This window comes from Eulemur rufifrons, chromosome 30 (genome assembly GCF_041146395.1).
Source record: "Eulemur rufifrons isolate Redbay chromosome 30, OSU_ERuf_1, whole genome shotgun sequence".
In the NCBI taxonomy this organism is placed as follows: Eukaryota; Metazoa; Chordata; class Mammalia; order Primates; family Lemuridae; genus Eulemur; species Eulemur rufifrons.
The window spans coordinates 131,173,300-131,187,052 of record NC_091012.1 but is presented as its reverse complement, the minus strand read 5'-3'; the positions used below and the strand labels follow the sequence as shown (position 1 = coordinate 131,187,052).

The 13,753-nt window shown below is 39.2% G+C and overlaps 1 protein-coding gene across 2 annotated transcripts in view; it reads left to right on the top strand.

The window, feature by feature from the left end:
* The window catches only part of REPS2 (RALBP1 associated Eps domain containing 2), a 186,269-nt gene that overhangs the window by 55,854 nt on the left and 116,662 nt on the right, over positions 1-13,753 (top strand). The window contains exons 3-4 of one of the 2 annotated variants that reach the window (XM_069462874.1): positions 7,853-8,001; positions 10,723-10,846. In XM_069462874.1, coding sequence (XP_069318975.1) covers positions 7,853-8,001; positions 10,723-10,846 — 273 coding nt within the window. Of the gene's footprint in view, positions 1-7,852; positions 8,002-10,719; positions 10,847-13,753 lie in introns of both variants that reach the window. The other variant, XM_069462873.1, reaches the window with a different exon arrangement.

The following is a 13,753-nucleotide window of genomic DNA, read 5'->3' as shown; positions in this document are numbered from 1 at the left end:
CAAGCTCTTGGCCTCAAGTGAGCCTCCTGAGTAGTGGGGACTATAGATGTGTGCCACCATGCCCACCTAATTTTTTTATTTTTTGTGGAAACAGGGTCTCACTCTTGTTCAGGCTGGTCCCAAACTTCTGACCTCAAGCGATACTCCTGCCTTAGCCTCCTGGAGTGCTAAGATTACAGGTGTGAGCCACTGCGCCTGGCCTGATGTAAATTATTTTTATCATGTGCTAACATAAGATCAGTTATAACTCTCTTTCTTTCTTTTTCTTTTTCTTTTTTTTTTTTTTTTTGAGACAGGATTTCACTCTTGCCTAGGCTGGAGTGCAGTGGTGTCATCATTAGCTCACTGCAACCTCAAACTCCTGGGCTCGAGAGATCCTCCTGCCTCAGCCTCCCGAGTAGCTGGGACCACAGGTGCCCGCTACCACACCTGGCAACATCAGGATTTTTAAGAGTTCCCCTGGTGATTCTTATATGGAGACAGGGTTGAGAATAACTTTTCATGAAAGCCGCATCAAGCATTTTCAAGACCTTTCCTTAAACTATGAGTATATCTTTAGTCACACTAGTAGTGCCTGAACTAGGGTGCAGCAAGATACAATGCACATGATTTAAGGGGGCATTTATTTTCAGGGTTGTGCAAGTGCTGACTCTTCATTTACACCACCCCGAGAGCAAGTTCCTCCTTCAGTGTTGGCACTAGGCATCTCTCTAGCCTCACCCTAGTTGGAGCTGGGCTTAAACAGATGGTGAAACAGCTTTCTTGGAGGATGGAAGGAAGGGGGAGGTGACAATTACGGAGCAGTAGAGAATTCTTTATGAGGAAACCATGTGGCAAACATTTGCCCTGGGAGCTGCTGTTACCTTTCTTCTTTCTGGGGACTGGATTTGACCATGTGTGAGGACTGAGGGAAGGTTAAGCAGGATCTAGAGTAGGGTTACTAACCTTTTTTGTACCATGAAACCCTTTGGCAATCTGAAGCCTGTGCCTTCTCAGAATAATGTTTTAAATGCATACAAAGACATAGGATTATAAAGGAAATCGATTATATTGAAATAATCACTGAATATTTAAAAGAAATTGTTATATAGCAGTATACACGCTTCTTTATTAATGTGTTAAATAAAAGATCTAACAGTGATCAAAATAACTACAGCACTTTCAAAGTAGTGATGAACTTGAACAGTACTTCAAGATATCTATAACTGTAATGTGATATAAAAATACCTAATTTGATGGGTGACAAAAAAAATAGGTGTTGCTAATGATACTACAGTGTTTTGTTGCCTATAAGCAGAATTGACAGAAATGCTAAATTTCAGTTAGAGAAGGGGAAATAAAGACGTAATTTTTTTTCTTATCCAAGGTGACAGACTCCTTGATTCCTTTTCCATAGTCCGTTTGGGAGCCTCTGAATCCCGATAGTGCGATGGCATGATTCATGTAGTCTCTGGGGCTATGTTCCCCATACTGGTTCAGGTCTGGTGGCAGTCTGGCACAGTTTACAGTGGAAGGAGAGAGAATTAGGACAAAAGAGTTATTTATAGATCTGAATGTATTCAGTTCTAAGACTTTTTTAATGCTCTTGTTAAGTGTTCTTTTATGAAATTGATAATATTTAATAGTTTGGGGTAGCATTCCTGACAAAATTAAATGTTGTCAACTTTTATAGGATTTTGAGTACTAAATACTGTGTTGGGATCTCCCATGAAGTCAAGGTCAACTCAGCCTTTCTGCCTAACGTTCAACCCAATCTCTCTTTCCTTTGGCAATTTCTTTCACACCCTCTCTCAGCCTTGCTACAGGGACTCAGAGCTGCTTTGGACAAAGTTCACCTACACAGGTTGACACATTGTACAACTGGCCAATTGTGTTTTCTAGGGGGTCCCATCCCCCTACCCCATACCCATGTCTTTAACTCTATTGTTGCTCCTCAAAGGTCTTCCCTAAGCTGCTGAGCAGTAGTTTCCAACCTTATTTATTTTTGTTTATCTTTGTTATGGGATTCTTTGACAATCTAGTATTAATAAAAGCTCTGAACCTCACCATGAAAATAAACATTGATATTATGTAAAAAATGTTGCCTTCAATTTCAGGGGTTTCTGCACCCCCCAGAACCTATTCATGGAGCCCAGTGAAGAGCCCTTTTACCAGAGAAATACAGTATATGGGATGGACACAGAGGATATAAGTTCGAAGAGGCCTAGAGATAATCGCCTTTTACATATAGGATAATTGAGGCCCAAAGAGGTGAAGTAAAGGGGAGACTGCCTGGTGGTAGCAGAGTGCAGTGTATTGCTGACCTCCTAACTCACTCCTGGGTTCTGCCCATGGTATGGCCAGTAAATGTAACTTATTTACCACCCTCCCCTGCCCAAAATTTATAAGATCACCCTTCCGACTCTAGTCTCCACCCTCCTGATCTAGCTGTCTAGCTATCCGTTCCAAATTGATGAGGTTTTTCAGATTAATGGGTAGATAGGAGGATAATAGGAGACTAGAAGACTTTGATCAACCCAGGCCTGGATTGATGAGACTGGCCTGATGTTTTTTCCCAAAGTAATTTCAGAAAGATGTGGGGATGACTTCACTTTGGAATTGTAGAAAATTATTGGCATAATTTTTTGTTAACCTGTAAGTAGCTGATATAAATGAATAGGCAACAAAAAGTAGTGGGAGAGTAGGGAGTTTGGAGGCAGGAGTTTTTGTTGTTTTCATAGCTCTGTTACTATATTGCTACATGACTAAGAGAAGTCTTGCCCTCCCTTTCCTGGGCTTATTTCATCACCTGCAAAATGCAGATATTTGAGCAGGTTTTTTCTAGACCATTTTCCAGCTCTGAAATGCCACAGTGTCATGCTAAATGTTCAAATCTGTAATAGAAAGGATTTTAATTTCAGTATAGCCTAGTGGCTAAGAGTATGGGTCACAGCAATAGATTACCTAATTTTGCTTTATCACCTCTTAATTGTGTACCCTTAGGCAAGTGCTTTAATCTCTCTGAATTTCAAATGACTCATCTGGATAAAAGGGATACCAATACTACCTGCCTTATAGGGTCCTGTAAGCATAAAATCAGGGAATCCTTTGTCAAGCATCTAGAACTGTATTATCCAATATGGTAGCCACTAACCACATGTGGCTGGCTATTCAGCACTTGAAGATTGGCTAGTATGACTGAGAAATTGAATTTTTAATTAAATTATTTAAAATTTAAATAAAAAGCCCCAAGCAGTATAAAATAGTTTTCTGTTAAATGAAATTTTGTTGATTTAGTAGGACTACATTTCAGGTAAACCATTGAGTTGTGTAAGACAGGTGTCAGCAAACTTTTTCTGTAAAGGGCCAGATAGACTTGGTGAGTCATATGATCTTTGTCACTACTCAACTCTGTTGTAGTATGAAAGTAGCCATGGACAATATGTAAATGAAGGCTGTGTTCCAATAAACTTTGTTTGTGGACACTGAAATTTAAATCTTATATTTTCATGTCATGAAATATTATTTTTCTTTTGATTTTTTTCAAATATTCAAACATCATACTTGCAGGATGTACAGAAATAGGCAGCAGGCTGGATTTGGTTCTTAGGTATATACCCAAGATAAATAAATTCACATCTATCCAAAAACATTTATAAGAATTTCATAGCAGCTTTATTCATAATGTCCCCAAAGTGGAGAAAACCCAATGTTTATCGTAGGACAATGGATAAAAATTTCAATATGTTCATAAAAATGGATTAATCCATAGCAATGAAAAAGAATGAACTATGCATACAGTATATTGGGTAATTATCACAGACACAATGTTGTGAAAGAAGCTAGTCACAAGGACAGATACTGTATGATTTCATTTATGAAGTTCTTTAATGGCAGAGATAATCTGTGGGTTTAGAAATTAGTACAGAGGTTGCTGGATAGAATAAGGGGAGGGGATTAATTGGAAAGGAATGTGAAGGAAAATTCTATATCTTAATTTGGGTGTTGGTTACATGGATATATATTTATCAAAGCTCTTCAAATGGTATACTTAAAGATCCATATAAATTATTCCTCCATACGCAATACCCTTTACATAATTGAAAAATAATTCAATTAGTTGCTGACATTTAACATTATAATGTTTCTTAGTATAATACAGATTTCTGGCCACAATGGCCACATTCCCAGGTAGCAACTAACAACTGGAGCTGTGCTTTTTCATTATACCTCATCGATTTCATAAAAGGACACAACAAGAGAAACAAAAAAAGTCTTAGAATTGAATACATTCAGTTTTATAAATAACTCTTTTGTCCTAATTCTCTCCCCTTCCACTGCAAACTATGCCAGATTGCCACGAGACCATGAACTAGTTTGGGGAACACATGTGTGGCTACTGAGCACCGAAACTGTAGCCAGTACGAAGTGAGGTGTGCAGGGACGGTAGAGAACACATGGGAGTTGGAAGACCTAGTATGAAAACATGATGTAAAATGTAAAATGTTTCATTAATAATTTATTGATTACATGCTGAAATGATAATATTGGGTCAAAATAGATGATTAAAATTAATTTTACCTTTTAAAATTAAAAATTTTAATTGTGATAAAATAGAAATAACATAAAATTTCTCATCTTAGCCATTTTTAAATGTACAGTTCAGTAGTGTTAAGTATATTCACATTGTTGTGTAACCAATTTCTAGAAGTTTTTTTTACCTCACCTTGTAAAAGAGAAGCTCTGTACTCATTAAACAACTCATCTTCCCCTCCCTGCCCACCCCTGGCAACTACCCTTATCCTTTCTGTTTCTTTGAGTTTGACTACCCTTGATGCCTCATCTAAGTGAAATCATGTCTTTTTGTGACTGTCTTATTTCACTTTTTTTAAAGTTTTTAATGTAGCTAGTATAAAATTCACAGTTACATATGTGGCTCACATTATATTTCTAGTGAACAGCATTGAAGGACAGTAAACAGTGGCTGCCATTTTAAACAGGACATTGGCTCTCTGTGCAGCGCTCTCCATTCCCTGTTGTTTGGCTCAGGAGGCTCAGTGTCACTTGCCATTTATTATTGCATTTATGCTGCTTATGTTTTTTCTAATGGGTAGAGGAAATTAAAGTATTTCTTGTGTCTATGTCTCCATCAAATATGGAAAACCAAAGGATTTTCCCCTTACTTTTGTAGAGGGTCACATGTTTAAAAAAGGGGAAGCATGGAAGGGAAAAGTAGTCTTTTATATTTAATATACAAAAGGTGTTTCTATATTCAAAGAATATAACCTAAGATGCCATTATGAAATAAATTGTTGCCTTGGATGGCCACTTTCATTGTCTCCTTGGACCCTATAAACATTTAGTTTGAACTTTCAATTTGTTTCCTATGTGTTAATTTAATTCAACTTGGGAGGTAAGGTTCTCACCAACTACTACAAACAGACCACCTTCTGTGATTACTAACGTGTCATTGTGTAGCACAGCGGTCCCCAACCTTTTTGGCACCAGGGACCTGTTTCTTTTTCTTTTTTTTTTTTTTAAACCGGGACCTGTTTCTTGGAAGACAGTTTTTCCATGGGGCCAGGGGCTGGGGTAGGGGAGGCGGGGGTGGAGGCAGAGCTCAGGTGGTGGTGCGAGCAATGGGGAGCGGCTATAAATGCAGATGAAGCTCCTGCTGTGTGACTCAATTTCTAAGTTTCATGGAAGACAATTTTTCCATGGTGGGGGAGCAGAGTAGGAAGAGGGAGAGCAGAACTCAGGTAGTGATGCGTGGCCCAAGGGTTGGGGACTGCAAGTATAGCAGATACTTTATTGATTAATTTTCTAATAAAGTTTCACTATCGAATTTGATACACATATGAATGGGAATAACATTCAGATTGAAAATTTACATACTGCTTTTACATTTTGCTTTTTAAAACCTTGTAGCAGCTTAAGGGAAATGACACCTTTATGAAAATTTTCATTGATAAGAATATTTTTATGTATGGTTACAATTCTGTTAAGTGAGAGTTGTTTAAAACCACATGTCCAAAGAAAGTATAAGAGAAATTCAGCTGTATTTGTCTTTTGCTGTTTGGTGGCTGTCTCGGGGAGAGAGGTGGTTTCCTAGATGAACAGTTCTGGAGAAATGCCATAGCCAAGGGGGAAGGATATATGAAGTGACAATATTCTAAAGGGTATCTGGGAGCCTGATTGAAGTCCTAGTATAATAATTGATATTCATAATATCATGATTATATTCCATTGTTCCCTGGAGTTATCTGTTGAATGCCAGTGAAACACTGGCCAGGGAGCTTATAAATACTGAGTATTTCTTTCATTTCTCCCTCAAGACAGTCATCCTCTAGTGGGTATTTTATGTGATCTTGATCCATCTCTTTAGATTCTTTTTGCAGACTGAGCTGAAACAAATATCTTTCTCAGAACAGAACCATAGGATTAGCTTATATTTGATTTACTGAGAATCTAGAGTTTCTTCTCTTGCCTTTTTGCATTTGAAGCCCATTCCTGCTTTGAATGCTGGAGAGCTGCCTGAGGTTGGGAAACATTAAAAAATTAAAAATGGTGGCCATCCTCTCTTTAGAGCAGAGTCTTGGTTTAATTTTCCAGATTGGTTACTCTATTTATGTCTCTTGGGCCTTTGGCTGATTGATCACGCAGGGATTTGTCATATTGCCTGCTTCTTTGAATCAAATGTGGACATAGCAACTAAAAATAAACATGATGTGGATATTAGAGAACCAGCGGCCTTCTTTGCCTGGGGAGCTTGGATACTTTCTTGCTGTTGCTAAGATGTTTTCTGGCTTTAGCACAGCATCAATCATTGGAAGTGCAGCTGTGTTTTTGGAATAGAGGGTGGATGGAAGCGCAAAGACACACTGATGAGTATTATCCTGAACAATGGATACAGATGCAAATCATTATGCATAATCCATAATATTGTCCCCATTTTTGTAGATCTTTATGGTATATGATTGTGTGTGATTTGCTGTGCTGAGAACCAGAAGGGTGCCAAAGCATCATTTCCATTTTCAAGATAGTTCTGTCAGAAATTTGAAAGATAAGTAAATATACCAGACTGTCGCATTTCAGCTCTTTGCATCAGTGTGAGTGGCAAATGGTTTTGACAGAAGATGGCTGAACGTTAGATTGATTGCTCTGACTTGGTATCATTTTCCTTATTCCATTACAAAAAGACAACTATAGATTGAGTTTGAAAATCCCTTAAAGTATATATAGGGTGAGAAACTTTACTTACTTCTACCCAGTAAGTTTGCCCTGGGAATGAAGGACCTTTCTGTAGGGCACTGGTCAAGAACCAGCTTGCCTGGGTTCGAACCCTGGTTCTGCCACAGATGAGCTGTGTGATATTGGAGATGTTACTTAGCTCCTTCATGTCTGTCTCCACAGCTGTAAAGGGAGCATAATGATAGCTTTATCTTACAGAGTTGTTGTGAGGATTAAATGAGTTAATTTGATCCTTAATGCTGTGCCTGGCATGTTTAAGTGCTATGTAAATTTTACCTGCTACCATTTGTCACTTGTTATTATATTTATACAATGTCACATCCTTTTTCTTGGTTGTTGGACTAAAGGATAAAGTGAGAGATCAGTCTCAAACCTCAATTTGTTCTGGAATGATTTGGCAACGTTGAAAAATGTTAAGCCAGAATACCGTAGTTAAACTGTAGCATTTTTCTATCATGACATTATTATAGGAGTCCTCATTGTGTCTAAATCAAAATTTAATCTATATTTAGTACTCTGGAATTTTTCCTCAAAAATGATTCATCTTTTGGCCATTGAGTTCCCCTTTTTGCCGTTTTTAAATAAAATCTCACTTGAGCCTCTCTGATTTCTGATCCTAAAGAATTGCCTCTGCCTCGCTTTATGATGTCAAAGAATGATGGCGAAATACGGTTTGGAAACTCAGCTGAGCTGCATGGAACTAAAGTTCAGATTCCGTATTTAACCACGGAAAAAAATTCCTTCAAAAGAATGGACGATGAGGATAAACAGGTAAGCAGTCTGATCAGGCACGCTCATTTGATTCTGACCATGAAACCTTACGTAGCAGGGACTCATATCTGCTGTTAAGCTTCCAGCAAATCTCACCATCTGGAACACAATTACAGACTTGGTAGTGAGCCAGTAAAGTTTCCTCATAGCAGGAAAAAGGGGCTGATGTATAGAAATTACCATGAGCCACCCATGGGCCCTTTGGAGCCTACTTTAAAGTAGAATCGTGTCTAAAAAGCTGCTGATTTAATACACTTATTTGATTTCTCTAGGTCAGTGATTTTCTAAATCGGTTCTTTGAAATGTAACTTATAGGAGTTTTTAATAGGTCCTCTCCTCCAGAAAGAAGTCTGGAGAAAAGGTTTCTCTGGTTAAATATGTTTGGAGAATGCTGTTTCATATCCCATTATTGGGGGAGAGACTAATCCTCAGTCTTGGAAATTCACAGAGCACATTAGCACAATAAAGGCCCTGAGAAGTTCTGTAGTGAAGAGACCCAGAGATCTGTGTTTTGTAAACTTCTTTCACTGGGGAATCCTTTCTTGGGGAACATATTTGGAATGCCATCTTGGGAAATGCTGCCATTACCCGTTTAGCAGGTTTGGAACCAGAATAGGGAGGATGGGTTTTTAAAATTATACTACTAATTACAGTAATCAGATGGTGATTGGTAGAGACAAAAGTATAAAATCCTGGAAGAATGGGCCTATCAGGAAGAGGTAAATAGTCTACACATTGGTAAACCCTGAAGACATCCAGGTACAGCTCTTCTAATAAAGAGACTGAATCATGCAGAGAAGTCAAATTATATTTGACACAGTGACTTCTATAAGGTAGACATTTGTTACATTTTAAGAAGAACTGAATCAAAATATTTTTAAAATGCAATGAATATTAAAGGATTATGTTGGAAAACTAACTTTTTTGCCTCACCCTGATGATGTTGGATATATGAGGTGTTGCTTTAGAAGTTTTATATTTATAGTTAAGGGAGATATAGCACATCCTGTTAAACAATTCCATGTACTGTTTCTTTCATAATTCTGACTCATTTTAAGCCAGTTCTTTAGGAATATATTAAAAAAGAGGGGTTATAGGAATTTTCAGTCAGTGTTCTTTGGCATGTTTTCGTATCAGCATTTGGAGAGGAATGAGGATCCACTGTCTGTGGTGGTCGATGCCTTGGGAAATTTCTAGGCCCAGTCCTGGCTCTGTGAATGAGGACACATCCTTTCACTTTAGGCTGAGTTTATGCTAGGCCAACCCAATCTATGGGTGTGAGCTTACTTTTCAGAGCAAATATATTTTCATTTTTCTTAAAGAAGAGTATTTGATTAGTATCTCAGATTACGTATTTCTCTTTAGACTAAGGGAGCCTATTTAGTCTCTATGTTGCTAAAAACACTGTTTCTTTGTTACTTGGGTCCTCCAAAGTTACCAGTCTACTGGTAGTGTTTAAAAACAAAAGAGGAGACCCAGCAGCAGGTAAGGTTGTGTGAATAAAATAAAATCTTGTGGTTCACCCCCTACTGGCTGACTGAATGGACCCCCTCGTGGCCACAGGAATATCCTAAACCTAAATTTCCTTCCAGGAGAAGGGAGGTTAGATATGCCTCATCATTCCCTCCTCCCTTCTTGGGGACATCCTTTGTAACCCATTAACAGGCCTAAGGGTATGCAAGACACACCTGCAGGTCCTCAATTTACACAACAAATATATGTCCGGTGGCTCATCTCTGATAAACAGCTCCTTTTGTTAGAACATTCCAAGCCTTTATCATGTCTTTAACCAGTTACAAGTCAAAGAATCTTTAAACCCACCTATGACCTGTAAGCCTTGCTTCGAGGTGGCCCACCTTTTCGGGCCTAACCAATGTATGCCTTCCACGTATTGATTTATGACTTTACCTGTAACTCCTGTCCCCCTGAAATGTATAAAGCCAAACTGTAACCACAGCAAGTTCTCTTGCTCAAGGCTTCTTGGGCGTGGCTCTGGGTCATGGTCCTCAAAATTGGCTCAGAATAAATCTTTTTAAAATTATTTTATAGAGTTTGGCTTTTTTTCCATTAACAGTTACTTACCTTGCCTCGGGTCCTACATCAGGTTCGTATTCAAATTGGGATTCAAATTGTAGCTTGTTAAGGCTTCATCTTAGCATTTAGGAGTAAACCACTTGGAGTGGTTTACTCATAATGAATTGTTTTGCGGTCTCTCATTATGAAAAAAAAAAAAGGCTATCATCTTACTTTGGCATAGTAAGCTCCAAGAATATTTTAGCATTAAGCATTTAAATATATTTTTATATTTACATTTGCTGTAAAAGTTGATAAATATAAGTTCAGGAAATAGGAGTCTTTGTTAAAGAATGAAAACTGAATCTATCCACAAAGAGATCACAATTGGTGGGGTATGAATGTTTTTTCATGTGATCAGTGTCTTTCATTTTCGTAAAGGAAAATATTATTGGAATAATTCAGTGTTTCAGGCTGGTTTCAGCAATTTAGGTAGCTCAGCACTGATGAGACTTTATTCTCTGGGAGACTTGAATCCTCAGACACTGCTTTTTAACCATGCTGCATTTTTGAGAAAACATTTCTCCCCATTTGTTAAATTAGCCGGGTCACCAGCAGTAGAGTTTCGTTATGCTTCCTGACTGCAGCTTAGAATGCCGGGCTTCTCCAGTGGTTGCCTCTGAACTCTGCTCTGGTTCTTTGAAGCAGGAAACACAGTCTCCTACGATGTCACCCCTTGCCTCCCCTCCTTCTTCTCCACCTCATTACCAGAGGGTGCCCTTGAGCCATGGCTACAGCAAACTGCGGAGCGGCACAGAACAGATGCATCCAGGTAAGAGGCGACCTGGGGGCCAGCTGTCCCAGGCAGTGTCTTCCAGATGCCTTAATCTACCAGGCAGCAATGCCACCAGCTGCTTAATTTCCTGATTTAATTACTCCTGTCTGTGGAAACATGGCTTAATTTAATTTTATATTCTCAAGGTTTCTTTAAAGAAGGAATTAAACATATTGCAATAATGCTTTTCTGTCCTAGAAACCAGTTCATCTTTAGGCTTGTAAACAACTATTTAGATGATTTAATCTTTCATATACAGATTTTATTAAACAGGAACATAGCATGTTAAGGGTTTGTATTTTTTTTGACATTGTTACGCCTTTCTGCAAAGAAACCAAACATATTTATATAATAACTGCTTTTATGAAATTTCTTTAAAAAATATAACTATGTAGAAGCAAAAGAGGTGATCCAACCTTTAAAGACTGAGCACATAAATGAAAATATATAGGTCTTGTGTTTTGGAATAAGGATAAAGGAAATGCTAGGGGTAGCATTTTGGTGAGAGGTATGTAATGTGCATAGTTTTGGGGTTGCCTTCTTGCTCACATTTGTGCTCTGCTGGCCTTGTTAATGGTAAAATACGTTAGTTGGTTCTGAGGATGACTTGCAGACTTGGCTGCTCAGGCTGCAATGCTTAAAGCACTATAAATTCACTGCAGCATCTTGTCCTCCTGGGATTCAGACTTCTACTTTAAGATATGACCAATTAAAGGTATTTTAGAATTGGATATCTGTAACCCCCGTTTTTAATTTGTGGGCTGTGTCCCCAAATGACCCACTTTCTGCAGGTTTTTGCTGCATTGAAAATAGTGGCGACTTCTAGAGGGACACAGAAATAAAAATGTGTGCCAGGCTGAACTAAAAGAGAGGCTGTCTGTAATCTTGCACAGAGAAGCAGGTGTGGCATAATGGCAGTAGCTTCTGATTGGAAACAGAAGGTGTGAACTAGCTGTAGGACTTTGGGCAAGCCATTTAACTTCTCCAAACCATGATTTCCTCTCCTCTCTTAAAGTGTACTGGTAACAGTATCCTAGAGGGGTGTTATGAGGATTAAGTGAGAACATGAGTATAAAATATGGTTGGAGATTAAGTCCTATGCACATGCAAGATTGTGTCGCTAATGGACAGTAACAAAAAAATCACTGTTCTGCAACTTGAATATCTCATTGGCATTGCAAACTAAATAGAGTTGAGAATTCTTCATTTTCCTTTTATTGTTTCCCTGCCTGATATCCCTATTTTTAAAAGTGGGTTTTTTTATTTCTGATCTTATTTGGGTTTGGAAGTTGGTTTTTTATTAATTCACAGGTGAATCTGTTTTTGTTCTGTTGAGTCAGCCTGTCATCAAGTTCTACCTTTGATATTCCTTGAAAACCTTGTCTGTTCTCTCTCTCCCTCTCTCCCTCCCCCCTCTCTCCCTCTCTCCCTCATGCCCCCATTCTCTCCTCATTCCATCCAAATCGGGCTTCCATTCACCCAGTGGCAAGGAAGCAGCCTGCTTCTCTCCGTCTTTCTTTCTTTCTTTCTTTCTTTCTTTTTTTTTTTTGAGACAGACTCTCACTCTGTTGCCTGGGCTAGAGTGCCATGGCATCAGCCTCGCTCACAGCAACCTCAAACTCCTGGCCTCAAGCAATCCTCCTGGGCTAAAGCGATCCTCCTGCCTCAGTCTCCCGAGTAGCTGGGACTATAGGCATGCGCCACCATGCCCGGCTAATTTTTCTATATATATTTTAGCTGTCCATATAATTTCTTTCTATTTTTAGTAGAGACAGGATCTCGCTCTTGCTCAGGCTGGTCTCGAACTCCCAAGCTCAAATGATCCGCCTGCCTCGGCCTCCCAGAATGCTAGGATTACAGGCATGAGCCACCGCACCTGGCCTTCTCCATCTTTCTTGACTCTCAACAGCCTATGCCAAGGCTGTGCATGCCTTCATTCCTTTTTATACTTTTTTAAAAGTGAGGTAAAATTTACATATAATAAAATGCACATGTTTTAAATCTTCAATTTGAGTTTTAACAAATGGATATGCCCATGTAGACACCACTTTGATCAAGAATAGAACATTTTGGCTGGGCAAGGTGGCTCATGCTTGTAATTCTAATACTTTGGGAGGCTGAAGCAGGAGGATTGCTTAAGGCCAGGAGTTCAAGACCAGCATGAGCAACAGAGTGAGACCCTGTCTCTATGAAAAATAGAAAAAATTAACTGAGCCGGTGGCACACACCTGTTGTTTCAGCTACTCTGGAGATTGAGGTGGGAGGATCGCTTGAACCCTAGAGTTTGAAGCTGCAGTGAACTGAGATCATGCCACTGCACTGTAGTCCAGGTGACAGAGTAAGACTCTGTCTCAAAAAAACCAGGCCGGGCGCGGTGGCTCACGCTTGTAATCCTAGCACTCTGGGAGGCCGAGGTGGGCGAATCGTTTGAGCTCAGGAGTTCGAGACCAGCCTGAGCAAGAGCGAGACCCCATCTCTACTAAAAATAGAAAGAAATTATATGGACAGCTAAAAATATATATAGAAAAAATTAGCCGGGCATGGTGGCGCATGCCTGTAGTCCCAGCTACTCGGGAGGCTGAGACAGGAGGATTGCTTGAGCTCAGGAGTTTGAGGTTGCTGTGAGCTAGCCTGACGCCACGGCACTCACTCTAGACTGGGCAACAGAGTGAGACTCTGTCTCAAAAAAAAAAACCAAAACAAAACCAAAAACCAAAAACCACTTCCATTATGCCAGAGATGCCTCTCTCTGATCACTCCCTGCTCTCCAAATCCAAGCACTGTTCTGATTTTTATCACCGTTGATTAGTGATGCCTGTTCTAAACGTCATGCAAATGGAAACATACAGAATGACTATACTTCTAAAAAAATTTCAGTAGATTTAGAGGGTACAAGTAGTTTTT